Source organism: Scyliorhinus canicula, chromosome 5, assembly GCF_902713615.1.
Source record: "Scyliorhinus canicula chromosome 5, sScyCan1.1, whole genome shotgun sequence".
In the NCBI taxonomy this organism is placed as follows: Eukaryota; Metazoa; Chordata; class Chondrichthyes; order Carcharhiniformes; family Scyliorhinidae; genus Scyliorhinus; species Scyliorhinus canicula.
This window is the reverse complement of record NC_052150.1, coordinates 47,999,087-48,011,953: the sequence shown is the minus strand read 5'-3', so window position 1 is coordinate 48,011,953 and position 12,867 is coordinate 47,999,087. Positions and strand designations below refer to the sequence as shown.

The 12,867-nt window shown below is 46.1% G+C and overlaps 1 protein-coding gene across 2 annotated transcripts in view; it reads left to right on the top strand.

The window, feature by feature from the left end:
* bloc1s4 (biogenesis of lysosomal organelles complex-1, subunit 4, cappuccino) overlaps nt 1-12,402 on the top strand; it is a 28,691-nt gene extending 16,289 nt beyond the window's left edge. For both annotated transcript variants that reach the window (XM_038797011.1, XM_038797010.1), the window contains 2 exons: nt 8,009-8,143; nt 11,680-12,402. In XM_038797011.1, coding sequence (XP_038652939.1) covers nt 8,009-8,143; nt 11,680-11,781 — 237 coding nt within the window. In that variant the 3' untranslated portion in view covers nt 11,782-12,402. The remainder of the gene's footprint in view (nt 1-8,008; nt 8,144-11,679) is intronic.
* The last annotated feature ends 465 nt before the right edge of the window (nt 12,403-12,867 follow it).

Below are 12,867 nucleotides of genomic sequence, written 5' to 3'. Positions count from 1 at the left end.
GTCGGGGGTCAGGTCCGGTAACGTGAATTTGTCCAGTCATTCTGCCACAGTCGTGCCGGTGACTGGCAAATGCTGTCCTGTGTTTGTGTAATACTGCCTTTACTTGTCTGTCCGTGTTTAGTGTAGTCAGGTCAAATGAATAGTCGCCTACTGTGCTAATTCAATTAGCGTACTCTCCTACTGTGAGAGTAGCGGGTGCTCTGTCTGATCTTGCCATTCGCCAGACACACTGGTTAACTGGGTCGAACGACAGGCTATGGGCATTCATAAAATCTATCCCCAGTATGTGTTCTGCTGTCCGGGGAAGATTTACTAGAACGACGGGGTGTTTGGTGGAAATGTTCCCTAGCTGGATTGCTACGGGTGCTGTAATGTGTCCCTGCTGCGAGTGTCCTGTGAAACCGCTAAGTGTGATGGTGGAGGTGGTCGGCCACGTGTCTGCCTGTGCCGTGGTGGTGGAATTAATCGTGGTGCGGGACCCTCCTGTGTCCCAAAGTAACTCTATAGGCTTCCCTCTAACCTTAGCTGTGACTACCGGTCTTCCGGATTGATCCCAAAGAGTGTCACAGACCCAAGTGGGGGAGCCCGAACACCGTCAGTCCGTTCCGTCAACATTGGTCTGTCCTGACTGTATCCCTATGCTATGGATCGGTTTGGCTTTATTCCTATTCAGAGTGCCTGTCTGCTGGCCTCTCTGTGATCTTTGGGGTGCATTACATTCCTTAGCCCAATGTCCTAACTGACCACAGTTGTAGCATTCCTGCGACTTCTGTGGAGGGCTGTTCCTTCCTTCATTTACCCACGCGGGGTTTTGGTGCGCTCTCACTGCCTGAATGTCCGCTGCAACCTGAGCTTCTTCTGGGGATTTCACTTTGCCTCTGCCCTGAACTGATTGCTCCCAAGCGCGGGACAATCTTTTCAGGACCCACTTCTCATTATGGGCCTCTTCTGAGGGGTCATAACTGTTGCAAGCACTCTGTCCTGCATCTGTGGCATGGGAAATTATGGTGCGCGTCCATTTAACCATGTTTTCACGGTTCAAATGGGCTCTATTTAAATCGCCGATAACTGCGTTAAAATGGATCCACAGCCTTCCTGCAAATGCTGTGGGGTGCTCGGTTTTCTTTTGTCGGCACTTGTTAAGTCCTTCGACTGGGTCACCTCGGTTATACCCTATGGCATCTAAAATGGAGGTGTGCATTTCCTCTAGGGTGCCTCCGCCAACGTTCTGTGGGTCGGGGAGGGCTGCTACAACCGATTGGTCTAAACTCAGAACCGTGAGCTTAACCTGCTCTCTCTCGTCCAGGCCGTACTGGGGCTGGTTTAGCTCACTGAGCTAAATCGCTGGCTTTTAAAGCAGACCGAGCAGGCCAGCAGCACGGTTCGATTCCCGTACCAGCCTTCCTGGACAGGCGCCAGAATGTGGCGACTAGGGGCTTTTCACAGTAACTTCATTGAAGCCTACTCGTGACAATAAGCGATTTTCATTTCATTTCATTTCATACATGGTTGCCTGTTGCTTTACTTTTGCGAAAAATTGGTGGGGGTCTGCGGTGGGGAGAAACGGAGTGATCTTTTCACACGTGTCCCTGAGTTGGGTTACAGTTAAGGGGGTGGTGTAGGTAATATCGGGTGCGCCTTCTGTGGTCGCTTTCCTTTGGGTGGTGACTGGATTCATTGGTGCGGTAACTATCTGATCTGTGGGGGGTTGGGGTGCTTGTCTTTTCTGCTGCGCTGCTGGCGCACATGTTCCCTGAACATAACGCTGCGCTGTCTCGCTTAATTCCTTCCAGTCTGGGGCATTCTCCTCATCTAACTGCGTTCCAAAGGTGCTTTGGAACCCATTTTGCACTGAAAGCAGCGATTGCAGCTCCGCAATCTGCTTCCTGCATTTTGCATGGTCTACTGTACTCTGTCTTTGTTCCGTGGTGGCAGCATGGAGTGCTCTTAAAGCTGCCTTTAGGTCAGAGCATTGCCTCTGCAAAGCCTCTACCTGCTTCTCTGATTCTTCTCTTATCAGGACGGCACGTTGCACGTCCTGATAGGCCTTTTCGTACTGGGTCTGGGAACTGCTGAGATGGGCTAGACAAGACTGATGTGCCCTCTTGGCATCATCCACCTCTCTACCTTTCTCTGCCAGCTTCCCTCTAAGATCCATATTTTCTTTCTCGGTGTCCCTGACATCCACTTTACTCATCCGATTTCTCTCCTCTTATTCTGCCCGGAGCGTCTGAACGACCTCCTCTGTGCCTCGCAAGTGTGCCAAACAGGACACGATTGCCATCGGCTTGCGCGCTTTACTAAGGTTTTTCTTATGAATTTGAGAGAGGTTCTCCCACCAAGTATGTCCTATACTTCCGGGACCTGTCTCCTCATTCATACAGAACTCTTTCCAAAGGGGCCATCCCTTTCCTTGCAGATACTGGCGGAGTTCCAGCTCCCACACGGGACACTGACCTACTCGGCTACTGCTGGTCGCTGCGACCACAAACCGTTCTGGATTCATGAGGCGTTCCATTGCCTGCATGGCCATTTTCTATGACTTACTTTAATTTGGAACAGGGGGTGTTGAGGTTATGTCTCACGAAACGGGTAAGGCTTACGCTATGTTCCGTTCACAAAACTGCCGAAAGTTTGTCGCAACAAAAACGCTTTCAGGTTTTCCTTACAACCCTGTTAGTGCGCATGCACAAAACACACTTCCGAATTACGTTTATTCGTTTGAACACCTTGATGACTTGTGATTTATTTTCTTTTTCTTTACTCAGATTTCTAATTCAAATTTCAGGGTCCTCGACGGAGTGGGGGTGCCACTTGTAACCGCGTCCCGTCAGGATGTCGCCACTAAATGTTGCACGTTTTATTTGAGTGTATTACGCGTTTATTGGAGTGTATTAACACGCCTCCGTTTAAAGGCCGTGTGCTTAACACTACTACAGCTCTGTGTATGTATTTTCAGCTCGGAGTCGCCAGGTGCCGTATTTAGACACCTCACAAGTATTTCAAGGTCAGGTTCAAAGTAATAAAACTATACACCGATTAGTAGGTTCAAACGATTGATATTTATTATACAAATATAATAAATACGCATGCATACGCTAAAGACTAATACTTATTTCTACTATTTAAACGACTAAATACTTATCTAAGTAGGAACCAGCAAGGTCAGGGGACAAGGCCTTTGTTCCTTTCCGGACTGCACCTTCTGTTCTCTAATAGTCGGCTAGGGTATAGGTAATGCCGGGGTCACGTAACGAGCGTCGTTTGGCACTTACTGAACGATGGCTGGTGCTCAACGGCCGGTGATGAAAGACAGGATCTGGAGTCGGAGTCAGAACAGCAGTCCAAGCCGGAGCACAAAAACAGACAGAACCATGTGCTGGGTCTACCTTTATAGGTCCCCCAATGTCCGTGCCTCTTCGGGGCGGGCCTTTACCTGCCATGTATCGATTGGGTCATTTCCCAATCGATATCTTACAAATCCCCCAATCTGAGGGTTTCTTCACGATGGGTGGGCGGTCTCTAGGGTCTTTTGTGATGGATACTTCTGGTGCCGTTTCGTCTGGGCGTCCACTCAAAGTATCCATTCAAACTCAAATGTTTCTACTGTGTGGGCCCAGATCTGGATCGCCTCATTACTATGCAAAGCGTTTTGCTATTTACACCTTTGGTTGAGATCTTGCACCTGGCCATAAACTGGTTTCGATACGTGCAGAATGCTAATTAGCCTTTTGCAAACTGCTTGTCCTGGCTAAAACTGTTTTCTCCCTACAGCCTTAGCAGTTCTCCATTTTGGTAGCCCAGTGTCCATCTTAGGTGGCTACAGTCAGCAAAAGGGTACGCTTCCAGATGGAGACGGTAGTGGCAGATCAGGGGGGTAGATATGTGATTGTGGCCGGGGCGCTGGATGGGAGATTATTGGCGCTGATAAGTGTATACGGTCCCAACTGGGACGATGCGGTATTTGCGAGGAAGGTGTTTGGAGCCATTCCTGACTTGGGGACACACGAGCTGATTGTGGGGGGGGGGGACTGGAACCTGGTGCAGGAGCCAAGGTTGGACAGATCACGGCCACGCACACTGGTCCCATCACGGGGGGGGGGGGGGGGGGGGGGGGGCAAAGGCGCTGGCTGGGCTAATGGTGGCAATGGGAGGGGTGGACCCTTGGAGGTTCCTGCACCCAGGGGAACGGGAGTACTTGTTTTTCTCAGCAGTCCATAGGGTATACTCGCGGATTGACTTTTTTGTGATGGGAAAGGCTTTGCTGGCTGGAGTCAAGGGGTCGGAATACCCTGCAATTGCTGTGTCAGATCACGCACCACATTGGGTGGATATGGTGCTGGAGAAGGGGGTAGTGCAGAGGCCAGGGTGGAAACTGTATGTGGGACTTTTGGGGAACCAAGTATTCTGTGAAAAAATTGAAAAGGCAATTAAGTAATATGTAAGATTCAACTGTACGGGTGAGGTGTCAATGGCAGTCGTCTGGGGGGCTCTAAAGGCGGTAGTGAGGGGTGAGGTAATTTCGTTTGAGGCTAGGGTGGACAAAGAGGAGAGTTTAGAGCGTCAGAGGGTAATAGATGAGATGTTGGAGGCAGATAGGAGTTATGCGGAGGATGGGGACCCAGCGATGCTGGGAAAGAGGAAGGAACTACAGGCGAGCTTCGACCGACGATCCACCAGGAAGGCAGTGCGCCAACTGAGGCGAGCGAAGGGTGCAGTTTATGAACATGGAGACAAGGCGTATGTTAGCAGGTCAGCTCCGGAGGGAGGCAGCAGCAAGGGCAATTCTTCAGATAAGGGATAGGGCCGGGAAGTTGGTGGTCCAGAGCTGATTAATAAGGTTTTTGAGGAATTCTATGAGAGGTTGTACAGGTCAGAGCCACCTGGGGGAGACCGTGAGATGCTGGAATTTCTGGATGGGTTGGAGTACCCGAGGCTAGGGAAGGGAGACAAGGCTACATTAGAAGGAGCAATACTGGAGCAGGAGATAAAAGACGCGATTGGGAGGATGCAGTTGGGGAAGGTGGCAGGGCCGGATGAGTTTCCGGTGGAATATTATAAAAAATGTAAGGATAAGTTGGCACCCCTGATGGTGGGGATGTTTGAAGAGGCGATAGGGAAGGGAGTGCTGCCGCAAACCTTGGGGCAGGCATCGATTTCACTGTTGCTTAAAAAGGATAAGGATCCGACGGAGTGTGGGTCGTATAGGCCCATTTCACTTCTTAATGTAGATGCAAAGGTATTGGCAAAGGTGCTGGAGGGGTGCTTCCCGAAGATGATAGGTGAGGATCAGACAGGGTTCGTGAAAGTGAGTCAGCTGTTTTCCAATATTAGGAGGGTCTTGAACGTTGTTATGGCACCGGCGGAAGGGAAGGAAACAGAGGTGGTGGTGGCACTGGACGCCGAGAAGGCGTTTGATCGGGTGGAATGGGGGTACCTGATGGCAGTGCTGGAACAGTTTGGGATTGTACCAAAATTTGTGAACTGGGTAAAGTTATTATATAAAGAGCCGAAGGCGAGTGTCCGCACAAACAATATCAGTTCGAGATACTTCTCTCCACCGTGGGATGAGGCAGGGATGTCCTATGTCCCCCTGCTGCTGTTTGCGCTTGCGATTGAGCCGTTGGCCATTGCATTAAGAAGTTCGGGAGCATGGAAAGGAATAGTGAGGAGGAGGGGGATAGAGCGTAGGGTGTCCTTGTATGCCGATGACTTGCTGCTGTATGTGTCGGAGCCGAGTGTGTCAATAGGAGGAATATTGGAGTTGCTGCAGGTATTTGGGTCTTTCTCTGGGTACAAGCTGAACTTGGACAAGAGTGAGTATTTCGTGGTGTCTCAGCCGGGGGTGGGGGCAGGGGTGGTGGGGCTGCCATTCCATAGGGCAGGGACTCACTTTAGGTATTTGGGGGTGCAGGTTGCCCGGGAGTGGGGAAGGCTTTGCAGATACAACATCACTAGTTTGGTGGGGAGAGTGAAAGCTGACCTGGTGAGGTGGGATGGTCTCCTTCTGTCACTGGCGGGTCGGGTTCAGGCGGTTAAAATGAATGTGTTGCTGCGATTTCTGTTTATTTTTCAATGCCTACCGATTTTCCTGCCAAAGTCTTTTTTCAGGGAGATTGAGGGGAGGATTACCTCGTTTATATGGGATGGGAAGGTGGCCAGAGTGAGAAAGGTGCTGCTACAGAGGGGAAGGCAGGCAGGGGGTTTGGATCTCCCGAACCTGATGTACTACTACTGGGCGGCGAATGTGGAGAAGGTGCGGAGCTGGGTCAGAGGGGTTGATTCCCAGTGGGTCAGAATGGAGGAGAGTTCGTGCAGGGGGACGGGGCCGAAGGCACTAGCAACGGCCCCGCTCCCGATAGCTCCGGGGAAATACTCAGGGGGTCCGGTAGTAATAGCTGCATTGAAAATCTGGAGGCAGTTTCGCCAACACTTCGGGTTGGTGGCAGGGTCGAGGGAAATGCCGATCCGGGAGAACCACAGATTTGAGCCAGGGAGGTGGGACGAAAGCTTTCGGAGATGGGAAGAGAAGGGGATTAAGACTCTAAAAGATTTGTTTCTTTGAGGTCGATTTGCAGGATTGAGGGAGCTGGAAGCGAAGTATGGGCTGGAGCAGGGAGAAGTGTTTAGGTATATGCAGGTTCGGGACTTTGCCAGGAAGGGGATACAGAGCTTCCCGGAGGAACCGGCCTCCTGTTGGAGGAGGTGCTGGCGGCAAGTGGACTGGAGAAGGGGACAGTGTCAGCGGTATACGGAGCTATGTTGGAAAAGGATAAGGCATCAATGGAGGGGATCAAAGCAAAGTGGGAGGAAGAATTGGGAGAGGTTATAGAGGAGGGGGTCTGGTGTGAGGTGCTCTGGAGAGTGAATGCCTCCACCTCGTGTGCGAGGTTGGGGCTGATACAGCTGAAGATGGTGTACAGGGCACACCTCACGAGGGCAAGGATGAGTTGATTCTTTGAAGGGGTAGAAAATGTGTGTAAACGTTGCGGGGCGGGGGCCCCGCTAATCACGTTCATATGTTTTGGTCCTGTCCAAAGCTTGGGGAGTACTGGAAGGAGGTGTTTAGGGTAATTTCCAAGGTGGTGCACGTGAGGCTGGACCCGGGAGGCCATATTCGGGGTGTCGGATCAGCCAGGGTTGGAAACGGGTGCGGAGGCAGTTATCATAGCCTTCGCCTCGTTGATCGCCCGAAGGCGGATCCTGCTGGGATTGAGAGCGGCCTCTCCACCCTGTGCGTAGCGAGGGGACCTGTTGGAATACTTGACCCTTGAGACGGTTAAGTTTGAACTGAGGGGAAACTCGGGGGGTTCTACAAGTCATGGCCACTATTTATTATGCACTTTCAAGAACTGGATAACATTGAACATTAGTTGGGGGGGAGGGGGGGGGGTGCAGGGGAAGGGGGGCTGTGTATGTTGAAGATGGCTATGGGTAATCTCTGATTCCTTTTTTTTTCTTTGTCATTTGTTTATGTTAACATGCGGGCTGATGTCTGGGCATGGTGGGAGGATGGGATCGTTGTTACTGTTATGGGCTTTGAGATATTTGTTGTTGGTCATTGATTGTTGTTGGGGGTAAATTTGGGAGAAAAATTGTGAAAAAGGAGGAGAATAAAAATATTTTTCAAGAAAATAAGAGTGTCTGTGGTACTGTACCCTAGAAAGCATTGATCATTTGAGGAAGGTAAACACTTGAAATGTTTAGAACAAAGAACAACAGTACAGGAACAGGCCCTTTGGCTCTCCAAGCCCAAACCGATCATGATACCAATCTTGGCCAAAACCCTCAGCACTTCCTAGTGCCGTATCCCTCTATACCCATCCTATCCATGTATTTGTACTTGTACCAAGATTTGCACAATGACACATTAAGAAGAGGACTGCTAGATAAAGCAAGATTGAAATTGCTTCAAAAACATTCAATGTGCTTTCAAGGGAAGCTGCCTACATGATAGAAATGCAATCAGTTGGATGTTTAGCTAACAACATGCTAATGGAAATTACAGGCCTTTGTCAAGATGATTGGACAGAATGTTGGTGTGCTAGATGACCAAGTGACACAAGCTGAAGCCGAACTTGGAAACTTTCCCAGTGCTTTTAGAAAAATCTTGCACTCAATCGGTACTCCGTCATTCCTTAATGTAAGTATTATTCCTCTTTTTTGTCTTAAATGCAACATGCTATGAATTTTAACTATTTATTTTTTTTGTGGACCATTTTAGCAGCTGCTATGTATGTTTGTGGGAAAACTCTTTGGTAGCCTCAAGTGTCCCTATATCACTGTTAACCCCTACGCATAATGTAGAGTTCTGTGAAAAGAAATTGAGAACAAAAATGGACAACCAATTCTGGAAGTCTCACAAACAGAATTTCTTTTGATAAACATTTTCTGTTTTTATTACAGCATCTGTAAAGTGAAAAAGCAGGGTAACATTTTGGATGTCGCTCATTGGAACTCAATCAGAAGATTAGTAAATCACTTAGTAGAACTGAATAAAGTAAGCAAATGGGAAAGGAAGAGAGAGAATGAGTGGAATAAGTTTTATTGAAGAGATTAGAAGAATTATAAACTGGCAGAGGAATTGAGAAGACCATATGAGTGAGGAAAATATATTCATCCAAAGTTTCCTGTATCAGCAACGAAGGGCACAGGCTGTTCAATGGTGGCACTATTGTACTCTGCAAATTGCTGAATGAGCGATGGAATCAACGTGGCACCATCTGCAGGACAACTGGGATCTGAATGAACAAGGCAAACAACTGAATCTTTTTTAAAAGATAAATTGAGTACCCAATTAATTTTTTCCAATTAAGGCTCAATTTAGCGTGGCCATTCCACCTACCCTGAACATCTTTGGGTTTGGGGACGAAACCTATGCAAACGGACAGTGACCCAGGGCTGGGATCGAATCTGGGACCTCAGGGCTGTGAGGCAGCAGTGCTAACCACTGTGCCACAATACTGCCCCTAACTGAATCTGTTCTTAATCTGTTAAATTGAAGCAGTGTGAAGTTAAAAGTGCAAAGAATGAGAAGTAAAAGCGACGAGTTTGTTGTCAAATCAAGATCTGACAGAAATAGAGAAGAAAGATTGGATTAAGGGACATAGTAAAGGGTTTTTTTAAGGAAAATTGTGTATTAAAATTTCCAACAACATTTAAAACCCAAAGGTATGAAACTCTCAATTTGAAATAGTTTTTCAGGGCCAGAGAGGTTGACCAGCAATCAGTAACACCATTAAAAGTGTATCTAGACTTGAAATTATTTGACTTAACTCTCCAATGCACGACAGGCTTTCTACACCTTTAAAGAAAATACTGCAATACAGTGAGAGAACCTCAACAGGATTGTGCTCTGATATAGGGATCACAGCTGTGCCACCTGTCCCCTTTCCTGCTCCACACAATGATGGACCTGCATCCAGCCCTAGCTCTAACTGCCTCTTAAGTGATGGTCTGAAGTCACAAGTAATTTTTCAAGCTGGGGGCATTTGTGTAGGCCTGCAAAGGTGTTTTGACATTTGGGACTTGAGAATAGAGCACCATAAATCAGTGAGAGCAGATTTGCTGGAAAATAGAAAATGCTGGAAGCATTCAACAGGCATGGCAGCATCTGTAGAGAGGAACAAAATTAACATTTCAGAAAAATTACTTTCTATCTGTGGGCCAACTCCCTGCAGTTACATGCTGATGTGACAGGGCATACTGGACAAGTCTGGAAGATGCCAGTGTGATAGCTGTATTTGAACAGCTTGTTTAGAGGCATGACTAGTTTGAAGTATACGTCTTCAACACTCTCCAAGATGTTGTCAGATCCCATCGTCTTTGCTGTATGCAGTGTGCTCAACTGTTCCTTGATATCATGTGGAGTGAATTCAATTGGCCGAAGGCTATCTGTGATGGTGGGGATCTCTGGAGGAGGCCAAAGTGGATTGTTAATTCAACACATCTGGCTGAAAATGGTTGTAAACACTGTGGCCTTGTCTTTTGCACTTAAATGCTGGACTCTGCCATGGTCGAGGATGGGGTTGGCCATGGAGTTTCCATCAGTTGTTTAATTACCCATTGCCATTCGTGATTTGATGTGGATTGTAGCACTTTGATCTATGTTGTTCTAAAAGCAGAATATAAGGAGTTCGGCAGAAAGTTGAGAAGTCGACCTCAAAGTTAGTAATCTCAGGATTACTACCAGTGCCACGTGCTAGTCAGTAGAAATAGCAGGACATATCCGATGAATAGATGGTGTGAGGGGGAGCTGTACAAATTGGGCAGGGCCAGGACTGATGTCCTTGGTGGGGGGGGTTAAACTACTATGGCAGGTGGGTGAGGAACCTATGTAAGGATTCAGAGCAGGGAGAATCAAGAACAAGAGAAAAACATAGCAAGGAGAATAAGAAAAGTGAGAGGTAGATAAACCAAGGACCAGTATCGGATAATGACACTGTTTATAAAATTTTTTAAAAGTACGGACTGCTCAAGGAACATTAAAAGGACTAGCCTTAAGGTTTTGTATCTGAATGCTCGGAGCATTTGAAATAAAATGGATGAATTAGTTACGCAGATAGATGTAAAGGGGTATAATATAGTTGTGAATTTGGAAACATGGCTCCAAGTTGACCATGGATGGGAACTAAACATTGAGGACTATTCAGTTTTTAGGCAGGACAGACAGAAAGGAAAAGGTGGTGGACTTGCATTATTGATTAAAGAAAATATTTATACAATATTAAGGAAAGATATTAACACAGACTATGTGGAGTCTGTATGGGTTGAGTTAAACACCCCGGGTCAAAACAAACATCCGTAGGGGTAGTATGCAGACCACCAAGCTGCAGTGGTAATGTTGGGGATAGCATTAGACAGGCAATAAGAGATGCATGTGTTAAAGGAACATCGTGATTATGGGTGACTTTAATCTGCATATAGATTTGGTGAGTGAAATTAGTCACAATACAAAAAGGGGGGATTTCTAGAGTGTATATGGGATGGTTTTCTGGACCAATACGTTAGGGTGTTGTCCAATGAGAGAGGATTAGTTGGCAACCTAGTTGTGAGAGAACCCTTGGGATGAGTGACCATAATATGATAGAATTATTTATCATGGTAGATAGTGAGGTTGTTGATTCTAAGACTAGGGTCCTGAATCTCAATAAAGATAACTGTGAGAAATAATCTTTATTAGTGTCACAAGTAGGTTACTTTAACACTACAATTATGTTACTGTGAATATCCCCTTGTCGCCACTCTGGCGCCTGTTCAGCTATACTGAGGGAGAATTCGGAATATCACCTAACAAGCATGATTTCGGGACTTATGGGAGGAAATCCACACAGACACGGGGAGAACATGCAGACTCCGCACAGACAGTAACCCAAGCCGGGAGTCGAACTTGGGACCCTGGTGCTGTGAAGCAGCAATGTTAACCGCTGAGCTACATTGCCACCCTCATAGTCATTATTACTGATGCTAGTTTGCTTTTCAAGATAAAACTTTATTTTAAACTCACATTCACATACTGCCATAATAGATTTGAACTCTTAAGAAAATATTTTGTTTACTTATGGGATGTCCATTGATGTTAAAATCAAGGGTTAAAAAAATAGTGACCGCTGTTATGACATTGAGTCATGTAATTTGGCAGGAGCCCTGATCATAATTGAACTGCTTTTCTCACTTTAGAAATCATCATTTCCAAAGAGACAACAGCAAAAGTTTGAGCCTCTTGCTCTCTTCAGGACAGAAGATTACTTCACAGTGCAGAACTCTCAGCCACACGAATGATGACACTGAACGAATAGCAGCACAAAAGAGGGGATTATTTCCCTAAATCTACTGGATACATCAGTAACCTCCAATTAATAATGAACCAATGTTCAAATCCTCATGAAACAGGCTGAAAGTCAAATCCTTGAGAAAAAGGCCAACACTCTCGTCTTCCTTTTGAATCTCCAAAAAAAAATGACTTTGGCTATGAAATTGCTGCTTAAATATATGTACAAGTATATGTATATGCTGCCAGATCAGATGAGAGCAGTATTAATGTCTATCCACAGATTTATGGTTGCCAAAGATGGCTTTTGTGCCGATTTGATAACCAAGTTCTGTTTGAGACTGGCTTTGGACTTTGTTGATAGTGACTTATGGTATCTCTGCAAATACCAAGTCATGTTTTTTGCACTCTTTTTGAAAACTTCCTTTGCCTTAAAACATGGAGCTTCCATTTTCTTTAATTCAGCAGACTTTACATAGTGGACAGAAAAAGTCCTGAATAACTTGTGTTAAAAAAATATCTGATTTCTATTTATTTTATACAAATGACTGCTTTAGATACTGGATTTTACAAAAGGTTTTTTGCATTGGAAAATATTAAATGATTGTTCAGTATTATAACTCCTAACAATACATGCTGTGTGTTCGTTTTAATTGTTAAATGATACAGATTCAGAGAATCGAAAGCAAGCCAGATATTTCACCAGCAATATTCAGGTGCATTTATGTAATAAATTTGCTTTGATGCAAAGCCATTTGGCTAAAATAGGAGTTTGTAGACTCTGAAGTGGGGTGAGTGTAGGCTGCTTTAAAACTAACTGCAGCATCAGGGTAAAGTTAAATTGACTTATACAGACATGATAGCAGTAGTGTGAATGTATTCTTTATTTGCTATCATGTCTTGGGCTTGATTTGTAATACACACCTTCAGAACTTCCAAGCCTCTCTAACATGGGCTCCAGGAAGAGATCTTGCACCTGAGGACTGCAGTATGCTCAATAGTCTGATTTAGTATTGTTTTAGAATTGCTGAATACCCAAGATTACTTAAAGCTAATGACTAAACATATATACAGCAACAACATGCATTAATATAGGA